Here is a 14,810-nt window from a genome sequence, read left to right as displayed (position 1 = left end):
GTAGTTTGTGGTTTTAAATTGTGAAGTGACTTCCGTCATTTCACAGCCAATGACCCTACCACACTGTCATCGCAGTAGATAGTAATTTCATAGGTTAATACAGATAACGGATAATGTAGGTATTGTTTACAGAATGGAGCAAAAACACCGTCATAACAAATGACGTCCCATGATATGAGTAATGTTTGTAATATAGATGGACAAGTTTATTCCGTTGAATGAGTTATCACTGATACCGTGACACAAAACGAACTGTTGTTAAAAGGAAGACTTCCATTTCCATTTTATTTTTATATCCAGTCTACATATAACTAGATATTGATTCGATGATATATTCAGCATGCCTATGTGAAAAAAATAATAAAAAAACAACATGTCTTTATCAGTGTAAAAACCATTTTATGCGCATTACAATACCATCATTGCTGGTTTATGATATTACTTGAAAATGTAATTTAAGTATGATCATTAATTAAAACTTCAGCATATTTATCATTTGTTTGTCGTATAAGAACAAATCGCGCAAAGGAATGGCGTGTTACCTCATCTAAACAGATGAAGGTGCAATTTTATTGGCACACTATAGAGTCAAACTAGATTATTACAAAATAATCAACATCTACAGTAAGCTATGTATCAAACATCTATACTATCAGATAAATTATCTAAAGAGTATTTTCTTTTATGTAAGTGAATGTGTATCGAAATCTGCATCACTTTATAATGACAAAGATTGTCTTGTGTTAATGCAGAAACGAAGGTTTGTTGCAACATATTTACATATCGGTGGTTCGGTAATTTCAGTAGTTAAACATAAATCATGATTTAAGATTCAATAAAAGTTTAGCAAAGACATTTCTAACAGTTGAATATGTATGGAGTTTTTTTAATATAGCATATTTGCCTGATTGTATCATACCAATTAAGTGGAATATAGAGGACTAAAGTCCATAAGGGACTTATATTTTTATTGTGGACATATCGTCGGGAAAGAGGACAAAGTATAATCTTCCGGAGGGCATGTATCCATCTGCTCCCTGTATACTTTATTATGATTCCTCCAACAATGAAGGGGCCGCGGTGGCCTAGTGGTTAAGATGTCCCGACATATTACCACAAGCCCTCCACCTCTGGGAAGCGGGTTCGAATCCCATGTGGGGCAGTTGCCAGGTACTGACCGTTGGCCGGTGGTTTTTCTCCGGGTACTCCGGCTTTCCTCCACCAACAAACCTGGCACGTCCTTACATGACCCTGGCTGTTAATAGGACGTAAAAATAAACAAACCAAACCAAACCAAATCCAACAATGATGTTTACACTTTGACATTGTTATTTTTATTCATACGTTTCATTGAATTGTTAAATTATCATTACGTTAGTTTATCAATCATAATGGATCTTGAATAATAAAATGATAGCAATAGCAACAATGACGCAAAACTGTATTATCTCAAAATGTATTAGAAAACATTACACGCAATGGAAAAATCGTTTACATGTACAGAAATTCTTGAAACACGCGCAATTAAGAATTATCAGAAATTTCTAGATCATCACTTACTTCCCTTGTTCAGTATACTTAGCTAATTACTTTGTCATCAATAGCGGAAGACATATCGTCGCGATTAACGATAGAGTGTGTTTGTAAATATACATAACCTCTATGGTTGATTAGTAAAACTAACACACCCACCACCTGTATGCTGATACAGATACTTTGAAATAAATACATAGTAACAATTGTTCAAAAATTTTGACCATTCAAACACGGATTCGATTAGTTCCTAAGTATTGATTTTCATCATTTTTTTTAACTTTCTTCAAAACTCAAATTGATATATAGTACAATAGAGCTATGTTGGTTTTTTTTATCAAATTTGATATAAAGTCCATAAAATTTCTGCGCAAGTGTTTTGTAAACCAATGGGGATATAGGAGACCAACATTTTCCCACAATCTCTCCACTTCTGGATCGCGAGTTCGAATCCCATTTTAATAAGTTGCCAAGTTCTGATCGCTGGACGATATTTTTTCTCGTGGTACTCCGGTTTTCCTCCATCATCTAAACCTGACACTTTCTTAATGACCCTAATAGGTGCGTAATTTCAATAAACTTCTCGTTCATTGCTATAGACCTAACACTGCCCAGTTTGAATCACACTGTACTGGAGCTTGATGTACCATCAAGAGTAAAGATATCGCCTTACCTAACCATACTGGGACTTTATATAGAGTGACAAGGAACGAACAGCCTATTTACACAGCAAAGACTACCGAGGATTAATACTACCGAGAACATTTCCGGATGATTATGTTCTCATCCGTTAAGTCATCGGCCAAGGTTCAATTTCGGTAAGTCAAAAATAGTCATAGACTATTAATCATGTAGGAACAGTATCATAACCCTGCGGTACACTTGTAAACAGCATCATCATTACCTTATATGTATATGCATGACATAACAGGATAATATATATCGGAAAGCATACTTACATCAGTCAGTATCTCTAAATTAATTACGTGGATTAGTGCATTGTTCACTTCCCATACATGGAAGTATTTGATTTTTCTAACTTCGGAATTTTCCACTTCAGTATATTAATACACGCCTTGAATTTTCTGTACATATGATCTGTTTATAATGTAAATGTCTTTCTATCGATAGCGACCATGGTAACGGCTGTAACAGGATATTTTCGTAAACAAAGTTTTCACGATTTTGACTTAAAACTTGATAATTAAACATTAACGAGTTCATATTTTGCTATATAATATGTATATAAGAATAGATATAGGATTTATCTGGAACTTATTATTACGCGGATGAAATGTTCTCTACCAAGTTAATTTGCGAAAACAACATTCACGCGAAAATTACCTACTGTACGGTACAATTTAGATTTTTGTTTACGTAATAGAAAGAAAAAAATAATTTGATATCAATTCAATTGAAATAAATAATACTAACTATATTTGCTAAAATTATACATTTTGTAATTCAAATAATTATCATATATTGACAGTTATATTACATAATTTGTAGTTCATGACAAGTTAATTACACCTGCAAATATCTAAATAAGTGGAAAACAAGGATCGCATAAGGATGTGATACTAATCTACTTTGTTAAACTAGATGTGTTGAGGATTTAAATCGGACAAATAATTACATACGACTTCCTTAACCTTGTTTGTGACAAAATACGAAATAATCTAACGTTACTGACATTTTCTAGCACGATAAAGACAGATAATCTATAACACTGACAAGCCTAGATTATGAAGACGAAAACGAAATAATGTACTGGTGCTAACATCAATGACATTTCAAGGGCGAGAAAGTCCTATACATAAAGATATTTTGTGTAATATACATACGTAGTCACAAAATAAACACAAAAAAAAAAAAAAATTACTACTTGCATGTGGACTCCTTATGACCCACAGGATGATGGACGATATCCTCAGACCAGGTGAATCCACAGCTCAAATTTTAGAGATTAAGCCACAGCAATATAATCTTGCTTGTGACGAATTTTTGTTTTTGCTTAAAAATAATCTTCATACAGTAAAAACAAATGGCGTCGTCGTTTGTAACTCTAATTAGCTGAAACAATGGCGCAATGCTTTCATAGAGGAAAGAGGCCTTATAAAAATAGAACTTTCATGGTTAGAATGAATTAACGTTAATATATATTTTCTTCTATGAAGGTATAACAAGAAATCCGTGTAATCTCATCATAAAGAGGTTAATTAGACTACACTCTTATTGTTACCATCAAAACATGCGGTGACCACTATTTACGACATAGTACTTACGACGCATTGCGAAGTCTCTGTGATGATGGCGCTATGAACATGTTTCAAAACAACTATTTTCTTAATATTTATTACAGCAAATTAATCATGGTTGGGTCTGTCAGGTGGACAGCAATATTTCAACTCTTGTGAAAGATTTTGTTCCCGTGAATCCACGGCAAGCCTCGGGTTGCACAACCATAATCTTTTACGGGAGATGAGATATCCCTGTCCACCTGACAGTTTTCTAAAAGAAACCATATATTTTATTCGTGATGTTAAGATATATGTGTATTGCAATGCTATGTAATGGATAGATCTACCCGTATACATTATAAACCTGTATAGCAGTTCCAGTCACATCCTCGATACTTCATGGGATACTTTCACTGTTTTTATATCCACCCCCTGAAATACGCCAAAGCAAACTTAAAGGTTATGTGTGCGACAACAGTTACAACTGTCCTTTGGTGTCCATCGTCAGAATCAAATAACGGTACAGGATGGTTAACAAAATGGCTTTGAGGTTGGGCATCCCTCTCTACATAACCATCAAAGGAAGTCTCCACATGCCTGTGATGGGTCAGGTTTTTCTTTAAAATACCTTTATTTTTCATATGGCATAGTTTAAGGGTGGATTTGACGACTGTGATAGTAACCCCTAGAATATCGAGGATGTTCCGGTCTGTATATAATAAAAATTGTAAAATGTATAACTGCATCGTAATACATTTTCGATATTAACAAACTACACATAAAAGAGATGAAGTTTATTCTCATGTTCTTTTTTTTCTCTAAATTTGCGGATCTACGATTAAATTGAAGAAAAAAACGTAATTTCTAAAAATAAAAATCGTAATGGAACTCGTAAAGGTGTCTGTTGCACTGCTTATGTACTTGCAGATGCACTTCACAGCCTTTATGAGTCCATACATGGCGGTGGAGCATACACGTGCGGAAATAATACTATGTCCATACTAATTCTGAGTAATCCCCCAACCCATTGTATTAGGATGGTGCATCACGTGACCGGAAATTTGTATATAATATATTTCTAAGGGATACATGTATGTATTATATAGTTGTAAATTACGTTGTCAGCCTGATAGAAGGTATGGAAGGTACATCTCTACAGACGATTACAATGAAAACAATAATTCTCTTTTTGACATTATGTATTGCATCTGTGAAATGCCAAGGTAGGTCAGTTTTTTCTCATACCTACGTTTGAAGTCTTGGTTTATCTCTCATACTTATGCATATAATACTGGTTTATCTCTCATACCTATTCATAAAATACTGGTTTATCTCTCATATCTACGTTTATAGTTCTGATTTATCTCTCTTACCTACGTTTGTAGTTCTGGTTTATCTCTCTTACCTACGTTTGTAGTTCTGGTTTATCTCTCATATCTACGTTTGTAGTTCTGGTTTATCTCTGATATCTACGTTTGTAGTTATGGTTTATCTCTCATACCTACGTTTGTAGTTCTGGTTTATCTCTCATATCTACGTTTGTAGTTCTGGTTTATCTCTCATATCTACGTTTGTAGTTCTGGTTTATCTCTTATATCTACGTTTGTAGTTCTGGTTAATCTCTCTTACCTACGTTTGTAGTTCTGGTTGATCTCTGATATCTACGTTTGCAGTTCTGGTTTATCTCTCATATCTACGAATGTAGTTCTTGTTAATCTCTCATACCGATGTTTATAATACTGTTTTATCTCTCTTACCTACGTTTGTAGTTCTGGTTTATCTCCCATACCTATGCGTGTAATACTAGTTTATCTCTTCAACTACACATGAGTGTAATACTGGTTAATCTTTCATATCTACGGGTGTAATACTGGTTTATCTCTCATACCTATGTATATAATACTGTGTTATCTCTCAGCTATGCTTGGGTGTAATACTGGGTTATTTCTTACACCCGTGGATATGGAGATGCATTAAAAATTGACTTAAACGATTTTGATTGTAAAACATTGCAATATAAACGTTGAGGTATTGAAAAATGCTTTCATTTGATATTATGAAGGATACTGGTCAGACACCAATTCTCGCCAAGTGCCGAATCTCGCGATCCCGTAGTTGTATGATTTCACACTAATTTTACACAATAATTTTTGCATCGTAGCGTATGCTTTCAGAAGATGCTTTTTATTCATGAAATACACATGTAGTGGCGAGAATGGTTATTTGGCGAATTTCGGTCGCCTGCCAGTAGACATTACCCTCTCGGGATTATTAAATGTTGTAAAATCCTCGACAATCCTTGGTAGTGTTACAATATTTAATGACATAAAGGTACAGAACCATTTGAGTAATATTATAAGCTAATTTTCTCTCATACCCCGGATGCTTTATTGTAATTTATATATCATATACCGCCATTTTGAAATAAGTTCGAAGAAAACTGCGACTGCAAGTCAATTCTACATACATGGAAAGTTCGTGGTATTGTCAACGCAAATGCTGCTGATTGCATCTTGCGTACTATTATAGTGAGACCAACCAAGTTTCTAAAAAAAATAAATGTTGAATAAAATAACATTTTTTTGGACGCCATAACGTCAAGACACTGTATTGCATGAGTGGCCATGTGATACAGCAAGAGAAGCGTGTATTACACTAGACCAGACATATTACACACGTAGGCATGAGAGATATTATACTATACTCAAACTGAACTTTATCTGAAAATCGGGAAAATTGAACTTACAAAACTTGAAAATTGGAAATTGCAAATGATAATACAATTATATGAAATTGTATTTTAGGTTTAGGTAATCGTCAAATATCGCACCTCTCAATCAAACACACAATAATGCGTTATTATGAAACATACTTGATTTTATCGAAAGTAAAAACGAAACCATTGTCAAAGTCTTATAAGAGTATAGTACCGATTTGTATTATATTTTAAAGGTTCGTCCAGAAAAAAGTTATGCTCTATCGAGCTGCTTTGCAGTTACTTATACTGGCAATTAAAATGATAACACGAGGATTAAATCAGTTGGAATATTCTATTGTACTGGAGGGCTTATTCTCATTCTATTAATTTCCCCTGAGCTTATTGAAGATAGCATTCTCTCATTTCTGACTGTTATCACATTATACGCTGTTGTATGTAGTTGTATGTAGCAGATATTAATTAGAAAAGGAAAAAAATGTATTACTGTATTTCATACAATTAGAAAACTTATACTTAAGAGCACACTTTCCTGTTGACAAGACTGTTGACCGCAAGTTTTTAAACTGTTTTACTGGATACAAAACAGACCCATCCTCGCCCGGCTATCGACGGAAGTATGTACCATAGTTCTGGTATAATCCAATGTAATTTAAACTATATGTTTGTCAAATGTTTTGGCTTTTCAGATTTCTGAGAGTCATTGATTTGACTTATGAGTCTTCGAAATGTCGAGGGTCAACTGGACGCTCTGAAAATGAGTAACTGTTAACGTGGACGCGAGGGGTGATTTATGGTAATTACGCGAATATTGTCCATCGCGCGTATGTTTTGTATTTATATACAAATTGTACGATGGGAATTGTAAAATGAAATTAAGCACCCCAGAACACATCAACATTTACAGAACATAACAAATAAAGGCTATAGGTATATAAACATGATTCAGTATCACAAGTGCCCTTAGTTCAAAGTGACAGTGACAGTCTGATGTACCTTGGAAATTTGAGTAGTTTAACCTCCGTTCCCTTCACGTCCGAGTGGGCACTTACGCGAGGTCAGGCACAACACATGTAGTTCCTTTTCCTTCCTGTACAGGCTAACTCATTTCCTGTTAAGCCCTCTATTGACCAGGACTGGCCAAAATATCATCCAGTAAAGATATTAATTATCAGTATACTTACCGTCCTCGATAATACAGAGGCTAACCTCACTGTAGTTATAGCCACTCACGGACTATGCAAAAGTAAACCTGAAGGCGTTTTAGGAGAGAGCGAAACCGACCAATCACAGGCCTACAGAAACCTCAAAAGGAGCAATGCTTAACTTCAACACCCGTACAGTGACCGTTAATTATTCGATCAAACCTATTTCTTTGATATTAATTTTTTTTTATATATATTTGAATCAAAGAGTCAAAATACTGCGTCTCATTTAAGACAAAAGCCCACATTATCTCAAAAAACTACTCTGATATATCCCATATACTGTAAAATTATATAACGTAATTGTGAGAATAGAAACGCCTTGAGATAGATAATGCACACTCATTAAAACTGAAACTTTGGTGTAAGAACAAATATTGCACCAATGGTACAACAACAACGACAAAAATTAAAACATGATTTAAGGCAATATGAAAAGACATGTAGTTGCAAAGAACAAATATCCGATATGCCATGTTTCTCATATATATAACTGGCTGTCTAGGAAGCTGTACTAATACGAAGGGGTTGAGTATGGTACTATATCAGATAGAACGTATGTACCAACATACTACTGCAAACCTTCCGTCTCTGATCCCGAGTTCAAAGTCTTCGTGTATGTACCAGCATACTACTGCAAACCTTCCGTCTCTGATCCCGAGTTCAAAGTCTTCGAGTATGTTCCAACATACTACTGCAAACTTCCGTCTCTGATCGCGAGTTCAAAGTATTCATGTGGGGAAGTTAGCAGGTAGGCTAGTCTAACTTGGCCTTTTTTCATGCAGTCCTAAGTGTGGGGAAGTTAGCAGGTAGGCTGGTCTAAGTTCGCCTTTTCTCCATGCAGTTCTAAGTGTGGGGAAGTTAGCAGGTAGGCTGGTCTAAGTTGGCCTATTCTCCATGCAGTTCTAAGTGTGGGGAAGTTAGCAGGTAGGCTGGTCTAAGTTGGCATATTCATCATGCAGTTCTAAGTGTGGGGAAGTTAGCAGGTAGGCTGGTCTAAGTTGGCATATTCATCATGCAGTTCTAAGTGTGGGGAAGTTAGCAGGTAGGCTGGTCTAAGTTGGCATATTCATCATGCAGTCCTAAGTGTGGGGAAGTTAGCAGGTAGGCTGGTCTAAGTTGGCATATTCATCATGCAGTTCTAAGTGTGGGGAAGTTAGCAGGTAGGCTGGTCTAAGTTGGCATATTCATCATGCAGTTCTAAGTGTGGGGAAGTTAGCAGGTAGGCTGGTCTAAGTTGGCATATTCATCATGCAGTCCTAAGTGTGGGGAAGTTAGTAGGTAGGCTGGTCTAAGTTGGCATATTCATCATGCAGTTCTAAGTGTAAGTTAACCTTCTTCAATATTAGTGGAATTATATGAATCTGTATTTATGTCTAAGAACTAATATACATCTGTAATAAACAGTCATTTATATTATGTTATACTTGTGATGTATACAAGATACAGTGCACATAATCGGCGCAAACATAATATTTTTTCTTCTGTTATAATATATATATGCATGTTATCTGTACCAGAGAGGGTCTGAACCATCTGCAATCAATCCAATTATAATTAATTTATATATAATTATATCAACCATGGCAATTATTGTTATTATTTATTTTTTTTTATTTATTTTTTTTTTCATTTATTATTATTATTATTATAACTACTTATTTATTTATTTGTTTTTCATTTATGAATTTACTTATTTTATTTATTTATTAACCTATTTATTTTTATGAATTTATCATTCAGTTATTTTCATACTTATTCCTATTTTTTGTTTATCTACTCTTTATGTTTTTTGGTTTGTGTAAAAATACATGTATGAAAGAATGATAGCGTGAAACAGATGGAGTGAGAGCCAGGATAAATGTTTTGTTGAAGTTGAATATGTAAGTTATGTACATGAGAATGAAAGGGTTGAGAGTTGTTTATGTGTTTAGGTGGGAATGAATGTGTGTGTGATGATTGAGAGCCCTCGTGTGTGGGGACATTTGTTTGTAAGGAGGCTGACCCCAGGGCCCCAGGGCCCCAACCCTGGCAGTTTCTATGATAGAATAGTCTGGCCAATAATTTTTTTTTTCCCAAAAAAAAAAAAAAAAAATAAATAAAAGTTTTAATAAGTTTTATGTGTTGATAACTATTTGTATGTAGTAATGTGTTTAATTCGCCTTCGGTCTCCGCTCGCCGAACAGTTTGATATTTTGATTCCTTTATATTATATTTATTTATGTCCTGAAGAGAAATTTTGGCAAAATCTTGCAAACATATTAAAAGATTCATTATTACCAGAACATATTTGCAATTGTGAGTACTTTTTAAAGACTTTATATTTTCCAGACGTTGGAAGATGTGGTTACATACAGGCGTCGAATCAGTACCAAGTTTTGGAGATAAACAATAGATGCTATCACATGGTACAAGACTCAGTTACTTGGGAACAGGCTGCCTCAAGATGTAACTCTAGAAATGGTACACTTGCGATTATTCGAGACGATGCGACAAACAACCAACTTATCCAGAGAGCTATGAGTTTAGATGCTAACGACATGGCAAACGTGTCATTTTATTGGATTGGAGGAAGGGTACAAACACCAGGAGCGGCAATAACATGGCAAAGAGGTGAGAGAGAAAAATCAGAAAAGTGATAAATTGAAATTTTAACATCTCATTTTACTTTCGAGTACTTATAAGCAAAGAATGAATATACAAGTTAAAAACGTTATCCATAAACGACGAAAGTCAAAATATTTCCCTGCGTGTCTTCCAGTGGTTTAGTTGTTCACAGTTGGCAGCTGAATTGCATTGTGATACACAAAGCAAAAACAAATTACATAAAATACTGTCATTAGGTCGATATATATATATATATATATATGCATGTATATTTGGGTGTTTTTTATCTTGTTTTATTTTATTTTTACAACTGACACTTCAACTTTCTCCTTCAAAATCCCCAGAAATATACAAAGTAGTCAATGGAAAAGGTAATTAAACAAAGAAAACAAAATCATGCGTTTTTTAATGTAATATTGGCTTTTTTTTCCCAGACATAAATGGAGCGGAAGTCACTAACATGTACACTGCCTATGTGGATGATGAACCCCTTGGGTCTGGTACCACGGGATGTTTGATACTGGACCCAGCATCCATGGGATGGGCGACAGATTTCTGTACCGTCACCCTAGAGCTCGCCGGATATGTGTGTGAACTGGCTAGTGGTACGTATTCAGTGAAGTATTTTTAGAGTTCATTTCATGAGATTTTATCGCAAAATTGAAAACTTCTTGACGAGTTTCATAAATTTCATATAAAATGAACGCTTTCAGATACTTTTTATCACCTAACTAAAGAGACCTAAAATTTCAAAAAATTCCAGCGAATGCTGTCATTTTGTCCCGCCGTCCTCAAAATCTTTTTCGAGACGTCATTTTATTGTTTCTGTCTTGACGTCACATTGGATTTTCTGCCAATGAAAATCGCTCCTTGTCATATTACACTAATGACATACGCAAAAATATTACACGGGCGAAATCACTGGATATCAGGCGGATTATATGATAACAATGTGTAAAGGTATCGTTTGCGAACATACTTCAGAGGGAAACGAGAAGTGCATGAGGAACCACGTAATAGAACAATTTACGAATACACCATAAATAGCCCTCCGTGTAGCTTGATGACTTGGGTTTCGCTTATGAGTATACAAAAGACTAAACTGTTATTTATTCTAAAGTACCCAGAACAACTCGAAACTTGACAAACTTCAAAGAAAGTGCAAAATATTAGTATATCAGAAAAATCACAATGAAAGGATTAATGTAAATATTTTGCTATGTAGAGAGAATTATAAATTCTTAATCGTGCCATCACTTGAATGGGAATAATTGACGTACCATGTGATACCCAATTACAAATTACAAATAGTTACGTTCCATCCCCACAGGAGAAACTAACCCTGTACAAATGTGAATTAGTCCAATTGATAAAGGGAGACAACTCCAAACATAGTGGCCTACAATTTTGTACAAACAAATTCACATGAAAATGATTTGTCTATTCATCTTATTGAATAATATATGTATTGCACACAGCTTTTAATTAAAAAATAGTTCATGCGCATAACCTCAGTATGTGACGTCAGATTACATTTCAATTGTTTTATGTATCATTACACAGGCTGGTCAACCACATGGCATTTCATTGATATTCTGCTTAATGATAGAATTTGAGGTGTGCTGAGAATGGTCAACCAATGTTTCGTGTGAAATACATAAATATATTTTCTTCTTTTTCAGGCTCGATGTCTAATTTGAGAACAGGTACGTGCTTCTAATTTATTAATAACATTTTGAAAAATACAGTACTTTCAATGCATTTGATTTAATTTTACAAAATATGATACAAATAAGAGCAGAAAATTATTTTTAGTAGTACTGCCAAAAATCATTATATGTCATTTATAATGAAGCGAAATGAATACCTACGCTTAGACCATGAAGCCAAATTGTCGTCTACAATTTCATTTCACATTTTGACAGTGTTATTATAAATTGTAAAGTGATTTCTGCCGGAAAGTTTCCTTCTAAACACACATAAGGCACAAAAAACAACAAGTTTACAGTACAAAATTTCTCTGTTGTAACTAACGTTTATAAGGCATGGGGAGCCATTTGAATAATTTTTATGGCTTAATTCATCAAACATTATGGTTTTCAATAGATTAATGAAGAAATATTAACATTAACGGGATTTCTGTTTCTATGAAACCATCACACCGTTATCTCGGCCACTTAAAAACGATGTTGCAAATTGGGATTCATTCATGGGATGATAAAGTGAATTTTAAGCCAATGAATATGCTCGTTACAAGAAAAATTAATTTTTTGTTTTCAAACATCTAATATACTTGTACCTTATACCGATTAAATGATCGCAGCCCGCTTAACATGTTTGAAGAAGCTATTTTGTAGATTAAGTTTGTACGTTTAATCAGCAGTGTCAAATGAAACACGCATTCTACAATTAACTTTAAATCAAAATTGACATCTTGATAATCATGTTATTCAAGGATTATTTAAACCGGAAAGCTACGTACTCTCAGAGTTGTTTACGTCTCCATGGCATGATTCAAACGAATCCATATAATTCAATTTACTACAGATAATCTCTTATTGAGGGACTCCTTTTTTCTGTAAAATCATTACGCCATTGTATCAGCCGAACAAAAGCGACGTTATAAATGGCGACGTCATTGTTTTCTTTAAGTACTGATAAAGTACATCATGAGAATGGTGAAACAAAGATCACCTATTCTCCCATACTTGACAGTGTTATCCAGCAGTTGCTTGAGAAAGGGTAACTCTTTTATCGGAGTAGGAAAATGACAGTTCACACACACTAGACAGCGATCTCATTTTTTCCTTAAGGGCTGATAAAGTAAATTTTTAAGCCAATGAAAATGTTCGTAACATCGTAACAAGCAAAATTATTAATCTTTAACCGGGGTAGGTAAATGACAGCTCTCAGGCGCTAGACAATGACATAACGTCATCATTACATACGGCGAATATTGTCGGCGACGTCATTAATTTTGACGCATTGCGACGTTCCTATGTTGACGGGACTTTGTAAATGTTTCTATATAACTGCATTTTCATAATGTTTCGTTAAAGTATGGAAGAAAAAGAATCAAATATAGGTGTCAGGTGGACAGGAATATCTCAACCCTCGTGAAAGATTTTGACTGCAAACCTTCGGTAAGCCTCGGGTTGATTAGCCAAAATCTTTCATTCGGGTTGAAATATCTCTGTCCACCTGACAGACCCATGTATGTAAAACTGGTGTTAGATCTTACCCATTTTCGTGAACTCACAGTTGGTTGCACTGCGCTACGCTAGACTACACACTAAGTGAAACGTAGGGCAATCAACCGTAGGTCTACACAGGTGAACCATAGGCTTATATAATCAATTACCATAAAGACAACGTACGTTTGTGGAAGTCTTAATTTCTCTTTTTCTTTTGCAGGTGCGTCAAAAGTTCTGCTCACGTTTTTACTGACCCTAGTACTCGGATACCTTGTATGACAGCGGAATGTATCTACAAAAATAAAATGGCAGCCAGATGTACAAAATATATCTCATTTTCTCATCAACATTTAATAAAACGTTTAAATGTATCTCGTTTTCTCATCAACATTTAATAAAACATTTAATATGTCTCTCATTTTCTCATCAACATTTAATAAAACGTTTTCCTGTCCATTTATGTATGTTTATTTGTATGTTCACCCTTCGACTGTGGCATTCATTGTAAGAGATTTAACAAAACACACAACTGATATTGGTAACTCTGTTGTACTATACAATTGAGTTGCCCTTCACGTACCAATTAGTCAGTAGTAATAAAACCTGACACCTCAAAAGTGGTTTTACCGCTTTATTACATCTGCTTGTTTTCAATATTTACATAAAAACAGCAAATTCTGTAAAAATAAAAAAAAATATCAAAAAAAAAAAATTAAAAAAAATAAAAGAGCTAATAATGATCATGATTATTTCAGAAAAAAATGTATATGTCAATATGATATTAATGGTATATACGATTCATAACTTTTGCAATAATTTCAGGTTACTAGTAGATACAAACCGGTAAATGATACAAATTAGTTAGCTAACACCATGTTTTTAATATACGCTGCACCTGAATACGAACATGAATAAGGTTATAATAATGACAACAATTAATGGTATGATAACAATCTGTAAAGAGTACATGAGGCGGAGAAAGATGATGTGTACAACTTAAAGAATACTAAATGGCATAATGAAATCATAGTATTTAAAGTTTGGATCGGATTAAGCAAGGGATAAATATCAACAAACAACAGAAATGTACGGTGGCTGGGAAAGGACATGAAAAAAAGGTTATTGCGTGCGTTTACATGCAATGGTATTGTGTTAGCACGCAATAATGATTGCGTTTGCACGCAATATTTTTGTGTTTGCACGCAATTGTATTGCGTTCGCACGTAATAACATTTTTTGATGTTCCATGTCCTTCCACAGCCACTGTAGCAATGCAATGAGACTCCCGAAACAGAACCAGGTGGTTCACAAGAGT

The 14,810-nt window shown here is 34.5% G+C and overlaps 1 protein-coding gene across 1 annotated transcript; it reads left to right on the top strand.

Moving 5' to 3' along the window:
* The first annotated feature begins 4,837 nt into the window (after positions 1-4,837).
* LOC138319722 (C-type lectin domain family 3 member A homolog) lies at positions 4,838-13,949 on the top strand. Its single transcript, XM_069262863.1, has 5 exons — positions 4,838-4,996; positions 10,026-10,307; positions 10,736-10,906; positions 11,984-12,007; positions 13,716-13,949. The coding sequence occupies exons 1-5, from the start codon at positions 4,867-4,869 to the stop codon at positions 13,772-13,774; spliced, it is 666 nt and encodes a 221-aa protein (XP_069118964.1). The 5' UTR covers positions 4,838-4,866; the 3' UTR covers positions 13,775-13,949.
* The last annotated feature ends 861 nt before the right edge of the window (positions 13,950-14,810 follow it).

This window comes from Argopecten irradians, chromosome 1, assembly GCF_041381155.1.
Source record: "Argopecten irradians isolate NY chromosome 1, Ai_NY, whole genome shotgun sequence".
NCBI lineage: Eukaryota > Metazoa > Mollusca > Bivalvia > Pectinida > Pectinidae > Argopecten > Argopecten irradians.
The sequence above is the reverse complement of the archived record's forward strand: the minus strand, read 5'-3'. Positions and strand labels throughout refer to the sequence as shown.